The sequence below is a fragment of the Entamoeba histolytica genome, genomic scaffold (genome assembly GCF_000208925.1).
Source record: "Entamoeba histolytica HM-1:IMSS scf_1104750518301 genomic scaffold, whole genome shotgun sequence".
Taxonomy (NCBI): Eukaryota; Evosea; order Mastigamoebida; family Endamoebidae; genus Entamoeba; species Entamoeba histolytica.
In genome coordinates this window covers 94,489-111,264 of record NW_001914885.1, presented here as the reverse complement: position 1 = coordinate 111,264, position 16,776 = coordinate 94,489, and the positions used below count along the sequence as shown (strand labels likewise).

General features: G+C 25.4%; 4 protein-coding genes across 4 annotated transcripts, besides 3 other annotated features; 1 reads left to right on the top strand and 3 right to left on the bottom strand.

The window, feature by feature from the left end:
- Positions 1 to 1,646: 1,646 nt before the first annotated feature.
- Positions 1,647 to 2,269: a repeat region.
- Positions 2,215 to 5,549: a repeat region.
- Positions 5,541 to 5,763: a repeat region.
- A 75-nt stretch (positions 5,764 to 5,838) lies between these two features.
- On the bottom strand, positions 5,839 to 9,578 carry EHI_131260 (Ras guanine nucleotide exchange factor, putative; the record flags this gene model as incomplete). The annotated part of the gene is made up of 2 exons (XM_650444.2): positions 5,839 to 9,441; positions 9,501 to 9,578. The coding sequence occupies 2 exons, from the start codon at positions 9,576 to 9,578 to the stop codon at positions 5,839 to 5,841; spliced, it is 3,681 nt and encodes a 1,226-aa protein (XP_655536.2).
- Positions 9,579 to 10,421: 843 nt separating this feature from the next.
- Positions 10,422 to 11,828, bottom strand: EHI_131250 (uncharacterized protein; the record flags this gene model as incomplete). Its single annotated transcript, XM_650443.1, has 1 exon — positions 10,422 to 11,828. The coding sequence occupies one exon, from the start codon at positions 11,826 to 11,828 to the stop codon at positions 10,422 to 10,424; it is 1,407 nt and encodes a 468-aa protein (XP_655535.1).
- Positions 11,829 to 11,900: 72 nt separating this feature from the next.
- EHI_131240 (DHHC-type zinc finger protein, putative) lies at positions 11,901 to 12,998 on the bottom strand (the record flags this gene model as incomplete). Its single annotated transcript, XM_650442.1, has 3 exons — positions 11,901 to 12,405; positions 12,455 to 12,796; positions 12,853 to 12,998. 3 exons carry the CDS (start codon positions 12,996 to 12,998, stop codon positions 11,901 to 11,903), a joined length of 993 nt encoding a protein of 330 aa, XP_655534.1.
- Positions 12,999 to 13,309: 311 nt separating this feature from the next.
- EHI_131230 (actin, putative) lies at positions 13,310 to 15,996 on the top strand (the record flags this gene model as incomplete). Its single annotated transcript, XM_650441.2, has 1 exon — positions 13,310 to 15,996. The coding sequence occupies one exon, from the start codon at positions 13,310 to 13,312 to the stop codon at positions 15,938 to 15,940; it is 2,631 nt and encodes an 876-aa protein (XP_655533.1). The 3' UTR covers positions 15,941 to 15,996.
- Positions 15,997 to 16,776: the final 780 nt, after the last annotated feature.

Here is a 16,776-nt window from a genome sequence, read left to right as displayed (position 1 = left end):
CATAACACATTGTATCATTATCTCTTTTAATGGATTTCTAGGAAGATTCATTAAAACCGAAACAAATAACAAGAATGTTGGAACACAAAGAATGATTATTCTTTTTTTAATTTCATTCAAACTACTTTCTTCGATTCGCATTTCTTTCTTTTTATTTTCTTCTTTCTTTTATATTCATTCTATAATTAATGAATCAACCCAGGATAAATAGAAATGTCTTTTCATTTAATATATAATATCACAAAATATTAACAGAATTATCAAAGATAATGTTGTAAAATGAATGATTAAATTAATGAAAAATCATCACATTTTCATATTCAACGATGAAATGTTGAAAATTTATCTTGTATCTAAACTGTGAATTTGTACTTTATGCTGATTATTAAATTAATCATCTTCTTGCTTGTTATTTGTTCTTAATGAATAAAATTAAATAGAGTGTTTAACTATAATCATTCATACTATTATTAATAAACAACAAATTGATAAAAAGATATTATACCAACAATAATTGGTTCATAAAAAGAAAACAATACATGACAAATTTTATTTGTGTTTGTAATAAATGAATATATTAAATGTGTTAATTTGAATGAAGAGAGAACACCGATTTAATACAGTAAATTGAAATAATTAAATAATAAGTAAACATGAAATACAAATATTTAACACCAGAAGACGAACATTCTGATTAAAGAATGACAATAATAATAATGAAAATGATTAAAATAATTTGAAGATAGATAATTCAATTTCAATTAATAATTGACAACTTTAACATTCTTTGATTGTATGTAATAACATTCTATTATTCATATGATTATTTCTTTATTCATACTTTCTCTTTTATTTTATTTTTATTCTCTTAGTTTTTTGAGTTATATTGAATAAAACAAAGTATTTGTTTATTAACGATATAAATATAACAATCGTTATATTTTAATTATTCAATACCATTTTTCTTGATTTTATTTTGTTATTACAATTTGATATTTCTTTCTTCCATTATTTTATATTTATTATATTTATTATTTAGTTCTGCAAACATACATTCTTTGTTATACTATTATATTCTTTATTTACTTTAGTTATTTTTCTCTCTGGCTTAGAATTAGTGCCATTGTTTGTATATAAATTAACTTTCATTGTAGTTCATCTTTCATTTCCAGTATTGTTACATTCTTTGCTCTGTGATATTATTAATTTGATATTTTGAATGACAATTATTTTATTTCATGATATTATTTCACTATTTTGTTCGTCATTACTTTTATTTCATTTTTATTTTCTCATATTCTATAATACAAAATCAATTGATTATTTATTGTTACTTTATATATGTTTGCTTATTCTTTCTAATGTCATTATTTCAATTTAGTACGATTTAATGTTGATTTGATATTCATGTTCATTCACCATTTCATAAACTTTTAAATTGATTTAATATTATTATATAAATTAAGTCATTTGTTAAATTGAAGTATTTCATTGTGGGTGGTTGTATTTCAGTTAACATCCATATTTTGTGTTAGAATTATATTTTCATTACTCACTTATTCATTTCATTTATCTTTATTTTATTACCACCACAAAATTTATGTACTTTTAACTTATTATTTATATAAATTTAATTATCATATAACATCCTTTTCCAATTCAGGAAATACAACAAATTTTAATGCCATAGTTAGTGTGTAAAACATTTGTATATTGTAAAGAAAATCAAACAAAACATAGAAATCTAAAGTTGTACAATAAAAAAATTAAATGTCAATAATAATAACAATAAACGGCAAAGAAACAATAATAATAATAGTGAATGAAATACAAAGGAAAAAGGATTAGAAGACGAAAGACACAAAGAAAAACAAATAAAAAATAAGGTAAATATAATAATAAAGATAATACAAATAACAATAAATGGTTAACAATAAATGATATACAAGAAAGAATAAAAAGAATAACAAGTGAATGGAATAAAGGAGAATATTCAGAAATACTCAAGAAGTAAGAAAATAAAAGAAAAAAGATGGAATGATATTCTTCAAGAAGTATATTCAATCAAAAAGAAAAAGATAATTGAAAACACTAATGAAGAGTTTAAAGAAAAAACAACAGACATTGAAGAAAAAGACATTAAAATAATTGAAGAAATTAAAAACAAAACCCAAACAAAGAAATGAATGATAGATGTAAAATTTCAAGAATAATAAATAACAAAGAAATTATAATAAAAATACAAGAAGAAATACAACAAAACAACGAAATAGAAAATTAATTGAAGTGTTGTATTGTTTTGAATTAATTGGTTAAATAAGAAATTATATAAGAAATTAAGAAATGAATAAATTGAAAGTATAATAAAAGCAATAAACATCAATGTAAATAATGAAAAAGAATATATTAAATATATTAAAATGTCACATAAAATAAAAGAAAGCACTAAACAATACATTAAAATGAAAGTAAATGATATAATAGAAGAGTAGAGTGTAATTCAATAATAAAAAACATCATATTAAAGAATAACTTTACTGAAATTGATGAAGAATATCTTAACACTCTCATCAATAAAATAAAAGAAATGAAAATAGAAAAATGTTCAAACATTAGTTACTACTTTCAAAGACAAGAAGCTGACGAATTAATAACGGAAATTAATAATAGATGGATATTGTCAGGAAGCAGAATGGATTATCTGCAAGATGATATGAAGAGGATTTCAATGATTATGCACCTCTATCTCCAAAATAAAATAATAGGAGATAAATTTGATGAAATAAAAGAAATCCTAAAGAAAATAAATAGACTAGAAGATTTGGTCAAGGGAAATTGTACAGAATAAAATGCATCATGAAATTAAAAGAATATGATGAAGAAGGAATAAAAGTCAAAGCACTAGAAAGAATAAAATACCTAAAATATATGATGACAATGATTAAAGAAAGAATTAAATTTAATAAAAATGAAATAGTCAGAATCAATACAAATAAAATAATGTTTGATTCTAACAAGAAAATTAGAATAAGGAAGAAAGACCCAAAAAATGAAATATACCCAAATAACGATATTACTTTAGAATATTGGAAATCGTTATATGAAACACAGGTGATATTAAATAAAGAAAATTGGAAAATAAAACAAATCATCTCGTGGAATGAAAGCTACAGAAATTATGATAATGTCATAATAACATTAAATGAATTAAATATAAGTATAATGAAAATAAGTAACTGGAAAGCACCATGAATAGACACTATATATGGGTATTATTGGAAAAGGATGTCATCATCAAGAGAAATCATTCTCAATATCTTCAATGAATGGTTGAACTTCAATCAAAACATCCCATTAGACATGGTAAGTGGAAGAACTTTATTAATCCACAAAGGAGGTGATAGGAATGATGTCATTAATTATCGTCCTATCAGTTGTACAAATGTAATTATGAAAGTATTTACCTCCATATTAAAAGAAAAGATTCACAGAAGACTTAACATGAATTGTGAATCATTTAAAATCAGTAGCAACCAATTGGGATGTAAGTTGCAATCTTTAGCTGCTAAAGAAGGAATAATTAATAGTTATATGATGAAGCAGCAGAAAGAAGAAAAATACCCAAAATATGTGGAGTCATATTATGACATTAAGAAAGCATATGACACAGTAAACCACGAATGGGTAATTGAATCATTAAAATATTTTAATGTAGAGGGAGTCATCATTGACATGATTGAAAGTATGATGACTAGATTGAAGATATTCATTGGCTATAAATATAATGAATATCTAGGTAGTATTAAATTAAATAGAGGAATTTTACAAATGATTCCTTATCAAATCTACTCTTCATCATACAGATGAATGTATTTTCTCAATTCATCGAAGAGAAATTCCCAAAATCAAATCACACATTATATATGGATGATTTGAGAATAGTGACACAAAGTAATGAAGAAATAGGAATAATCCACAATGAAATTAAAGAAATAATAAGTGGAATAGGGATGGAAATGAATGAGAAAAAGTCAGGATTGGTATTAAAAAACATTAAAGAAATACCAAATGGAATGCAAAACATCCCCGTAGTTGAAGGTGAGGACTTGTATAAATACTTAGGAATATGGCAGTCCGACGAAATTGATGACACCTTCAATTGTAAATCCATCAAAGAAAAAATAATGAAAAAGATGGAAGAAATAAACACTGATGAAAGTAGTAATAGAAGATATATCACTAGAATAAACACTGAAGTAATCAATATCTTCAGATATTCAGCATCAGTTGTAAATTGGAAAATCACTGACCTAGATAAAATTGAAAAGGAGATAAGAAAATAAATAAGAAAGGCAAAATACAATGATTCAACTCCAAAGATAGGTTATATGTCATTATAGAAGAAATGGGTGAAGGATTAATAAATATAAGGGAAGAATATGTTATTGAAATAGTTAGAACAGTAATGTACTACTGTACCAGAGAAAGTGAAATAAGAAATAACATATTAGATAGATGGTACAATAAGAAGGGAATGTGGAATAGAATTAAAAACACTGATTCATAAAATAAATGAAACAAAAATAGAAGAAATAATAAATGAAATTATAGAAAAGAAAAAAGAAAAAGTAGTAGTAATAGAAATAAAAAATTATTGACCGACCAATACATCAAAAATGGAAGTGTCATCAAATTAGTGGATATTTTAGAAGATGGTTCGAGTCAAAAGGAGTAGATAAAACTACTACAGTGAAAGCATGGAAATCCATCAATATTAAAAAAATGCATTTCTACAATTAAATAAAATGCAAGATGGAGCAATATTTTGTGGGTATAAGAAAGCAAAAATAATGAAAAATGAAAGATTGAAATACTAAACACTTTGTAAAGACAAGATAGCTACAGTAGAGCACATTCTACTATCTTGTATTTATTATAAAAAATCACAAATGGAGAAACATGACAATATTGGCATTATAATATTGATTAATAAGAAAATATACAGGAAATAATCAATATAAAAAACCTCCATATGAAACAATGTTCCAATATAAAGACATTACAATGATATTGAACAAACAAATAATGCATAAAAATGAATGACAATATCACAAAATATCAGATATATGTAATAGATAAAAAGAACAAAACTAGTCTAATATTTGATATGACTATTGTGGCTGATCACAATATTAATGGAGCCTATTGGAAGAAAAGAAATAAGTATAAGGAATTAAAGAATAGGCTAATGAAAATAGAAAAATTAAAAGATGTCAAAATAAATCCAGTAGTAATTTCATTAAATGGATTAATAAATAAGAAAGTATTAAATTAATTAAAGAAATAAAAATTGAAATTGACATTGTTAAAGAAGTAAAAAACCTTGTAATAAAAAACATGATTGATGTCATGGAATATTGCTTCAATCACAACCAAACATACTCCGTAGAGCCACAAGAAGAAGATGAAGACGAAGGGACGGGATTAGTCTCCCATGATCCAGGAAGAATAGAAGCTATTTCTATTAATACTTAATTAATTGCTTTTTATTCATTCATTTTGTGTCTTTCATCTTCTAATCAATTTTCCTTTGTATTTCATTTATTTTTATTTCTTTGCCATTTATTGCAATTGACATTCATTTTTTATTGTATGACGTTGAATTTCTCTGTCTTGTTTGCTTTTCTTTACAATACACAAAGGATTTACACAATAACCATGGGATTAAAATTTGTTGTATTTCCCTGCATTGAAAAAGGAGCTTTATTAGTGAAATTATTTTAAAACCGAATGAAAAGAATTTATTCAATTGTAAAAAGTATTAAAAACTAAGAAAAATTAGTTTGGTAATAACTTGATCCACATTGAAACAACTTCGTCTCGAGGTTTACCACTCAAATTTACCATTTCGTTAAGGAAAGTTGATAAAGGTTCTACCATCGGAATTTTGTAAGGATTTTCTTTGACACTGAGGAATTGATTTACCATGTCAGCTAAACAGTCATTTCTTTTCATATTGATAACATCAATTTTACCCAGTTTTGTTGTTTTTGGATTTTCATCCTCAAATTTTTCGATGTCTTTTAAGAAAGCGTTGATTAATGGGATATAAGGTTCATTAATTTTAGAAACTATTTGCCTATAGTTCTTGTAATCATTTTTATCATGCACTGCTTTCTTTAGTTGATGATATAACTTAGCGTATTTTGATGGAATACTATCCATAACTTGTAATCTAGAAATACAACCATTTGGTCCAAGAGCTTGAACAATACCATACAGTGATTGGAAATTATTTAGTTTCATTAAATAGTCACCGATTTGAATGAAATGAATAGTAGCTTTTACTCTATTCTCTGTAGAAAAGAAAGATAAAATAGAACTAATTACCCAGTCACGAACAGTATCAGAATGTCGTAACATTCTTATGACATTAACTGATTGTGGGAATAAAGATTCATCACTCCAAGATTTATTGAAGAATTCTTGACGACCAATTTTGTTAAATATTTTAGAAGCAATTAATGTTAATTGTCGAGCAACTTCTCCACTATCAGATAACTGAATTAACATTGATGGTGAAACAGCCTCTTGTGGTATAAAGAAGTCTATTGGTGGAACAAGACTTTCAGCAATAAAATGTTTTAATTCTGTTTCTTTTCTTAATAACACAGCATTGAGTGCTTGTACATTTTTTTCTTCATTTCTATGTTTTAATTCATTTATAAACTTCTTTACAATAACAATAGACCTTGAGTCTAAATCATTAAAGCATTCATCAACAAAATGTTTAATTGCAATTAATGATTGAGTCCTTACTTGTTCTTGTAGAGAATTATTTCCAAGATACATTGATACAATTTTTGATAATACAATTGAGCTTTTAGTAAAGGATTGATATGTTTGGAAAAATTGTTCTCTAAATGATTCATAACTTGTTACAAATCTATAAATCATTTGGTTTAATGAAGAACAAATTACACGATCATCTTTTACTTTTATTAATTTTGTTTCAGAAATAATTTCATCAGCTACAGGAGATGAGTCATCCATAACATCTAATTTATCTTCTTTTTCATTAAAAGCAATTACTGTATAAACAGCATCAATAAAGTCTTGAATAGTATTAATTAAATCAATTGCAAGTGCAGCAATTTCTAACATATAAAGAATTTCAAGGTCATATCCTCTTTGCATATTTACATTATAAAATAATTCTTTTTGGAATTGTTCTTTAGAATCTTTATCAGCTTTATCACAATCTTTTTCAAATTCTTTCGAATCAAATTTTTTAGTATTTTGAAGGTATTTAAAATCTTTAGGTTTTAAATGTGAAATACATTTAGACATTGCTAAGAATTGTCCAACAATAGACTTAATTTTTTTTGTATTAGTACTAATGATTTGATAAATATATTTACGACTAACACTAGCAACTAATCCTAAGCTAGCTTCAATATATTTTTGTTTAATAACAGGTTTAAATTCTTGTCTTTTTAATCTTTCAATAATTTGTTCATAAAAATATGTAAATTCAATTGTTTCTTTCTTTTCTGTAATAGAACCTGAATTAACTGGAATTTTTACTAAACATTCAACATATTTTTGTATTAATCCTTCATCACCTTTACATTCAGATCCATGTTTATAAATTGATGGAATAGCCTCCATAAATGTAATTACTGCTTTTTGTGTTAATTTACAACTTCCTGCTAAATCACTTAAATAATCATCAGTTGATTCTTTACAATCAGCAACAACAGATAATGATCCAAAACACATCATGTCTTCTGCTGTTGTAGCAATATCAGAAGCTTTTTCAGCTAAACTATAAAATGCTTCTTTTTCATAATCTTCAATCATTTTAGTTACTTCTTTATTTTCTGGATCATATTCATCATCAGAAACAAAATGTCCAATATATGAAATAGATGATGATATTCTAAATTTTGGTGAAGTAATTCTAAGGGCAATTGAATTAAAATCTGTTTGTTTTAAAATTTGATAAACATCAGTACTTTCTTCAATATTATCTAAATCTAATGTTTCTGATAATGTTTGTAGTTTTTGAGCGATTTCGATAATTGTTGGTTGATTTTCATCTGACATCTGTACTAATTCTCTTGCAGTTTTATCAATTTCTAATTGTTTTCTCATTTCTACAGCTGACAATTGTTTAGATGGATATTCTTTAGAAAGAATTCTTTGTCTTTTAGCAGTTTTAGCTAAATCACCTTTAACTTCATTTGATAATTTTTTAACAGTTATTTTACTTCCTCTCAGTCGTTGTAACTTTGTTTTTAATTGCTCTTTTTCTAACAACATTTGTTGTTTTTTACGTTCTAAATCATCGAAACTTTCTTTATTTTCTTGAACTTTTAACGAACTTTGTTGAACTTGTTTTTCTTGAATAATCATTTTTTCATATTCCTCTTTTTCAATAATATATTTTGTGGTTATTTCATCTAATTCTTGACTACATTTTTGTATTTGCTTTGATAATTCTTTTTCTTTGTCTTTAAGTTCTTCTTCTCTAATTTCTCCTTGTCTCATTTGTTCTTGTAAAAGACGTTGTTGTTCTTTTATTTCTTTCTTTCCTTCTTCACCTTTTCTTTTAGTTTCTTCAATTTCTTGTTGGAGTATTTTTGATTCTTCTTCTCTTCTTTTTTTATTAATTTCTGCTTCTCTTATTCTTTCTATATCCTCTTGAGCCATAGCATCTCTCTTTTTTTGAAGTTCTTCTTCTTTTTGTTTATTTAAATCAAATGATTTTAATGTAACAACATGTCCCATTGCCATACTACGAATAGCTCTTTTAAATAATTCCATAAAAGAAGTCACTTTTTTAATATCATTTTGAGTTGGAGTTTCTTTATTTTTTAATTCTAATAATGCACCAACAAATTCTTTAAAACATAAAATAACTCCCTTTTTATCTTCCTCTGATGCACCTTCTTCAACAGCAATTGAACACAATGAAAGTAATTTTTCTTTACAATGAATAATATCTTGATTATTTGAAGAATATTCTTTATTAATAAGATGAAGATTAATATTACCTAAGAATTCTATAATAGAAGAAAAGTCTCCTCGTAATTTTGGTTTTAATACTGCCATTCTCATTTCAGGTATTTTTTTAAGTAATTGTCCTAATCCTTCTCTTAGTCCATATAAGAATTTAGTTACATTTCTAATTAATTCACTAAATTGTAATTTTGCTTGACTGTCATTACCTGTAAGTGATAATGTTGCTACTTGAATTAATTCTTCTAATGAATGATAAAAGTCATCTGCTGTAGCAACAATTGTGTCATATATTTCTAAAATATCATCAGTAGAAAAGAAACAATCAATTTGGCTAATAGTTTTTTGTAAGTCAATAGATGATTGATTTATAAGATCTATATGAGGTTGAGCATCGTTTATTGTTCCATTTTCTAACTATTAGAATGAGTATAATGAATATTAAGTATTTTTTTTAAAATAATTTCTTTACAAACTACAATCCCTCGAATCGATCGAATTTGATTAGCAAAGGTTGAAATAAGAGATAAACAATGATCACAGTTTCTCTTCATTAAGTAATTGTTTTTAAGTTTTTTTTTTATTTTTTTTATTTTATTTATGAAAAATAATATCAAATTTTTTCATCTTTTTTTGGTTTTGACTTCTTCATGTATTGTTTCATTTTTTTTCTTATTTTTTTCTTTAAATAAGGAAATAAATGAATAGTCAAAAAAATTTTTGTTTTTTATTTCAATCATAAGGAAAAAAAACTCTTAATATCTTTTCATTAATTATTGAAATAATAATTATTATTCATTTTTAAATATGTTTATAATTTTTAGTTATGTATTATCGTACTTTAAAAATTGAAATAGCTAACTCTTAATATTCTTGAATATCATAAAAATATCCCTCAGAATAAAAAATAACTTGTTTTTGATAATTTATTAATTTAATAGAAATATTTCTTTTTAATTTCTTTAAGAAATCTTTAAATGGTAAAAAAAGAAATAAGGAGGTAGTTATTATTATTGAAACGATTATTAATTCCAAAGAAAAATATTTTATAATATCCCAAAAAAATTTTTAATGATTGTTGAATTAAAAAACTAATACTTTTTTGTATTTGAAAAGAATCAAATTAAGTACTTTTAAAAAACAAAAATATAAAAAGAAATTAGTTATATAATACAGAAACTGAATATTTTAAACAAATAAATACATTATATTTCTGTTAAATACAACTTTTGATACTATTATAAAATGAAAAATATAAAATTTATCAAAAAAAAAAAAGATTGTAATTTAAATAAGAAATTAAGAATAATACTCATAATAAATAAAATTCTTTTTAATATTACGAAGTAGTACTTATATTATTCATTTTTAATTTTATTTTAATAATAATGAATAAATTAAAAATATTTTATTAATTGACAATTAGAACATTCAGGAATAATAATAGTAATTTTTTTAATTTCATTTAAATCACAATATCCTCTAATTTCAACAATAAATTCTTTACTTCCAACCAACCCAGTTTCGTAATTAAGAAATTGGTTAAAATTAAGAATTGAAGGTTCAATAATATTAACAATAGAAGTATTTTTATCGTTAATAAATATTTGTGGTAATAATTCGTGATAAAAAATAAAAGAACCATGAATACTAAAAGTTGTTTTATATAAATTTGATTTAAGAATAGAAATATTTATATTATCAAAATGATTATTATAAATACCAGATGCTACAAAAGCACTTGGTATCTTATTTTTAATTTTATCAAATACAAAAGGAATTGCAATAAAATGAAAGACTTTATTTCTTTCAAGATAACATTGATAAGTAACTTTATTATAAAATGTAATATATCCAATAGTTCCATTTTGTCCAACAATAATTTCAAATATTTGAGTATCACCAAATAATTGAGTTGAAGTTACATTAAGTTCTTTAGATGAAATATGAGTAAGATTATTATTATCTATTTCTGTTTCAATAATAATAGGATTAAATATTTTTGTTTGATTAAGAATTGTAAGATTTTGTTGAATAAAAGGATAAAAATTATTTTCTGTTTCAAATGTTTGAAGTGTTAAATTTATAAATTTTTGTTGTTCATTAATATTACTTGAATTATCACAAATAACTGTTGGTTTTGTTTTTGCATAAAATGTTGTTTGATTATTTAATGGAATTAAAACCATTGTAAAATTACTTTTACAACCACAATCAAATGAATCAGTAAAATACATTGAATATGATGGGTCAGGGTCTTTTATTGAAATAGTAATAGGATAAGGTTTAATAGTACTTATATTTACAGAATTTAAAGAAAATCTTAAACGAAGAGTATGACAAAGAATATAATGTTTATAAAAAACTTGATAATCACAATGATCAAATTGTGCTTTTAAACTAAATCTTGAATCATTAAGAGTAACTTCAGGATATATTATTTTTCCTCCAAAAAACCTGGAATTATCTTTTTCTATAAATGTTCCATTAAATTCTAATTTAAATGTTGGATCAATAAAGGTATAAAATTGTGTAGTATTAGTTATTTCAATATTTGGTGGTGGTATTGTTTCAATAAAAAATGTTGAATAACGACTATTACATGTATATGATCTTCTAAGAGTAATTACTCGAATTATTCCAAACATAATAGAAACAATAATTGAAATAAGTAATACTAATTTAATTAATAATTTAACTTTATATTGATTTTTAAAATAACTATTTAAATTAATATTATTTTCATATGTTTCATCTTCAATAATAGGATTATCTTTTTCATACATATAAAGTAAATCTTTCATCAAATTAATTACTGACTTATAAGTTCTTTTGAAAAAGAAAAAAAAATCCCATAAAAAGTTGATTATAAATAATTATTTAAATGTATATTGTGGTTTTCTGGATGGAACTAACACACAAAATATATTCTCTATAACACCTAAATCATATTTATTTTTATATTGAATTGTACTATCACGACTTTGTAACATTTTCCATTTAAATTTCTCGTTGGTTGTTATTCCACGAGAAATCATTATTATATGATATAATGTAAATAAACTTAATATTACCCCTGAAAATAAAGAAAATAATCCTACAAATAATGCACTCCCAGTTTCATTAAAAAGAATTGTTAATGACTGTTCATTTGTTAAATGATATGAGTCAATATTAAGAAGGTCATATTGAGTTATTACTTTTGATACTACTGAAAAAGATAAGAAACAACTATGATAACATAACATTGTTGTTACAATTAAAAATATAATGAAATATCTACAATTTAATTCACCAATACAATTATTAATCCAACAACAATGATGTTCATATTTTGCAATACATCTATTACAAATATTACAATGATGAGAACGTGATGGTCTATATTATTAATTAAATTAATAATAAAATAAATTTAATAAGAACAAACTTCATTAATAAACATGTAGAACATTTCCTACGATAAAAGATAATATTATCAAATGGGTATTTCTTAATATACTCTTTTACATTATACTGATTAATATATCCAGGATTTGAAACACTTGCAATAAAGAAAAATATTATTGTTAGAATTAAATTGATATGAAAGAAAATAAAATATTCTTGTGGCAACGAATGAAAAACATCTCTTATTAACAATACATCACATACACCTATCATAGCTAAATAAACAATTTGTAATAAATGACTCTTTTTATATAATATTTTATTATAAAAATTCTTTATCATTCCCCATTGTTTTCCTCCAAATAATAATCGAACATATCTTCTATTCATTAGCACATTCATTAAATTATTAATTCCTTATTATTATTATTAACAAACACTAAACCATCATCTGATACTAAAAATTGATAAGTTTTACCTAATATACTATTATTCTCTAATCCATTCCCTTGCTCAATTAAGCATAATGTCAAAATTAATAATGCAATAATACAAATACATAGAAAGATTATTGACCAATTCATTAAATCAAATATAACTTTTCTAGTTTAATTATTAACTTGTTTTTGTTTTTTCCCATTAATTGATGTTCTAATACTTGATTCAATAATCAAATTATTTACTTTTTCCACCTTCAATTAATTAATTTCTTCAACTTTAAACATAAACCCAAAAATAAATAATACAGAAGATTAAACAATAGTATTGTTCTTTCTTCAACTATGAAAATATGAAAGAAAATCGTCTACCAAAGAACTGTAAAACATACTAAATATAGTGAACTGTGAAGAAAATGAAAAAAAGTGAAAAAGAGATGAGAAACTAAAAAATTCAGATGAGTGGGAAGACAAAGGAGGACAAAAAGAAATTAAAAGAGGAAGAAAAAAGAAAGAAAGAAGAAGAAAAGAAAAAAAAAGAGGAAGAAAAGAAAAAGAAAAAAGAAGAAGAAAAGAAAAAAAAAGAGGAAGAAAAAAGAAAGAAAGAGGAAGAAAAGAAAAGGAAAGAAGAAGAAAAGAAACACCGTGATCACAAACATGATGATAAAAAACATGAAGAAAAAGATGAAAATGATAAAAAATTGAAGAAAGCAGAGGAAGAAAAGAAAAAGAAAGCAGAAGAAGAGGATAGACAAAAAGCAGAGGAAGAAGAAAAGAAAAAGAAAGCAGAAGAAGCCAGACAAAAAGCAGAGGAAGAGGCTAAACAAAAAGCAGAGGAAGAAGCTAAACAGAAAGCAGAGGAAGAAGCTAAACAGAAAGCAGAGGAAGAAGCTAAACAAAAAGCAGAGGAAGAGGCTAAACAGAAAGCAGAAGAGGAAGAAAAGAAAAAGAAAGCAGAAGAGGAAGAAGCTAAACAGAAAGCAGAAGAGGAAGAAGCTAAACAGAAAGCAGAAGAAGAAGCTAAACAAAAAGCAGAGGAAGAGGCTAAACAGAAAGCAGAAGAGGAAGAAAAGAAAAAGAAAGCAGAGGAAGAAGCTAAACAGAAAGCAGAGGAAGAAGCTAAACAAAAAGCAGAGGAAGAGGCTAAACAGAAAGCAGAAGAAGCTAAAAAGAAAGCAGAAGAGGAAGAGGCTAAAAAGAAAGCAGAAGAGGAAGAAAAGAAAAAGAAAGCAGAAGAAGAAGCTAAACAGAAAGCAGAAGAAGAAGCTAAACAGAAAGCAGAAGAGGAGGCTAAACAAAGAGCAGAGGAAGAAGCTAAACAGAAAGCAGAGGAAGAAGCTAAAAAGAAAGCAGAAGAGGAAGAAGCCAAAACACTTAACACTTGTAAGCCTAATGGAATTGGACAATCAGCTCACTTAGGATTAGCTTCACAACCAGGATTAGCTTCACAACCAGGATTAGCTTCACAACCAGTAGGATTAGGACTAAGTTCGACTCCAAGAGCACAACCAGGATTAGGACTTGGAGGAGGATTAGGAACACAACCAGCTGGATTAGGATTAGGACTTGGGGTAAATTCAAGACCAACCATGGGATTAGGACTTGGAGGACAGCCTGGAATTGGAATGCAACCAGCTGGATTAGGATTGGGACTTGGAGCACAACCAGGATTAGGACTTGGAGGAGGATTAGGAACACAACCAGCTGGATTAGGATTAGGACTTGGAGCACAGCCAGGATTAGGAGGATTACCACCAATGGGTGGACTAGGAGGACTTCCACCAATGGGCGGATTAGGAGGATTACCACCAATGGGTGGATTAGGAGGATTGCCTCCATTGGGAGTGAATGCACCACAAGAAGAGACTGTAACAGAAGTTGAACAAGTAGGTGAGAAGAAGAAACGAAAAAGACAAAAGAAGAAAATTATGATTTCACAATCAGCATTTTTCACACACGAAAATGAAGAAAAAGCAAATGCAATGTTAAGTAAGATTGCTGATGATGCAGTATTAGTATTTGATTGTGGAAGTTCATTTATCAAAGTTGGGGTTGCAGGAGAAGAACAACCAAGAAAAGTTATTCCAACGTGTTATTGTACAATAGAAGATGAAGACTATGAAGGAGGAGAAAGAAAAGAATTTGGATATAAAGCAATTGACGAAGATGAGGGATTGGTATGGCCTCTTGATCCAAGAAAAGACACTGATTGGGATGGGTTACTTGCTATTATTCAAAATATTTATGAGAATGAGTTAGATGGATGTGATCCAGCTTCTCATCCAGTTGTTATGACAGAATTACCGAACATGAATGAGGTAGCAACAGATAAAATCAAATCTATGATGTTTAATGATTTGAATGTTCCATTTTTAAAAATAGTTAATCCAGCATTAATGGCGTTGTATGCAGAAGGTAAAGAAACAGGAGTTGTAGTTGAAATTGGTAATAGAATGCAAATAGTACCAGCTGTTGATGGGTATGTTATTGATAGTGCTATTACTAAAATTAAAGGTAATGTCTCTGGACTAACAGAGTATATGTCTCGTTTATTAAGGGCTTGTGGTTATATCTACACTACATCTGCACAAATGGAATTAGTAAGAGCAATTAAAGAGAGTGTGTGTTATGTCGCTTTGGACTATGATGCAGAAATGAAAAAGAAAGCAAAGGATGTCATGAAAGAGTTTCAAGTTCCAGGCAATGAAAATACTTCAAAGTTCTTCCAAGAACGATTCCAATGTCCAGAGGCTTTATTCCAACCTGAGAAAGTAGGAATAGATGCTGAAGGAGTTCCTTCAATGTTATTTTCCACAATTAAAAAATGTCCACTAACTTCAAGAAGACCATTGTTAAATCATATTATTTTATCTGGTGGGTCAACATTATTCCCTGGATTACCAGAAAGACTTGAAAAAGAACTTAAACAACTTTGTACTGAAAATAAGATGAATCCAAGAGATGTTAAGATATCGGCATTACAAAACAGAAAGTACTTAGCTTGGACAGGTGCTGCTTTGTTAGCAGGAATGTCTACATTACTTGATGAAGAAAAGTGCACAAAAGATTATTATCAAGACAACTGTTGATGAACATATCCCACAAATCATTTATTTTAATTCTAAATACAAATTAGTTTGTGTTTTTTGTTATTTATTTTTTTTTCAAAAATAAATTGAATATATGAATATTATTATCAGAAATATTATGAAATGTAATAAGTTCAGAAGATGATGATATGAGTCAATATAAAGAGAATAAAATAAAATAAATATAAGAAGCAATGAATATTATAGTATTGAATAATGAGGGTTGATGTAAAACTTATTCATAAAGAAAAAGAAATTAATGGTAATGTTATTTAGACGTGAAGAAAAATAAAGTTTATGATAATAAATCAAAGACACTAATGAAAAAAGAATATATAGAATAGAATAAATAAACAGACATTGGAAGTAAATTAATCAAAACAATAAAAATTTACTCAAAAACTATAATAAAAAATATAAAACAAAAACAAGTTATAATGATGAAAAAATACAGTATAAAGAGTGATAAAGAATAAAATAATGGAAAGAATAATAAAAAAATAATAAGAAGAAGGAAAAATAGGATTAGTAGAAGAGGTAAAAAGAAAGTAATTACAAAGGAAACTACTAACGACATAACAAAAGATACAATAATCAATAATAAGAATTAGATAAAATAAATGAAATGAATTAAAATAAAAGGGTATTGTTGTATTGAACAATACTAAAATAGTTATTACTCAAAGAAATATTTTTATAATAATAAGAAACATAAAATTAATATTTACAATATAAGTATTATAGTAAGAAATAATTGAAGAATAAATTTATTTGAGAGTAAATGGATTATTAAGTGATTTATTCATGACAAAAAATAATATGAAAAACAAACAATG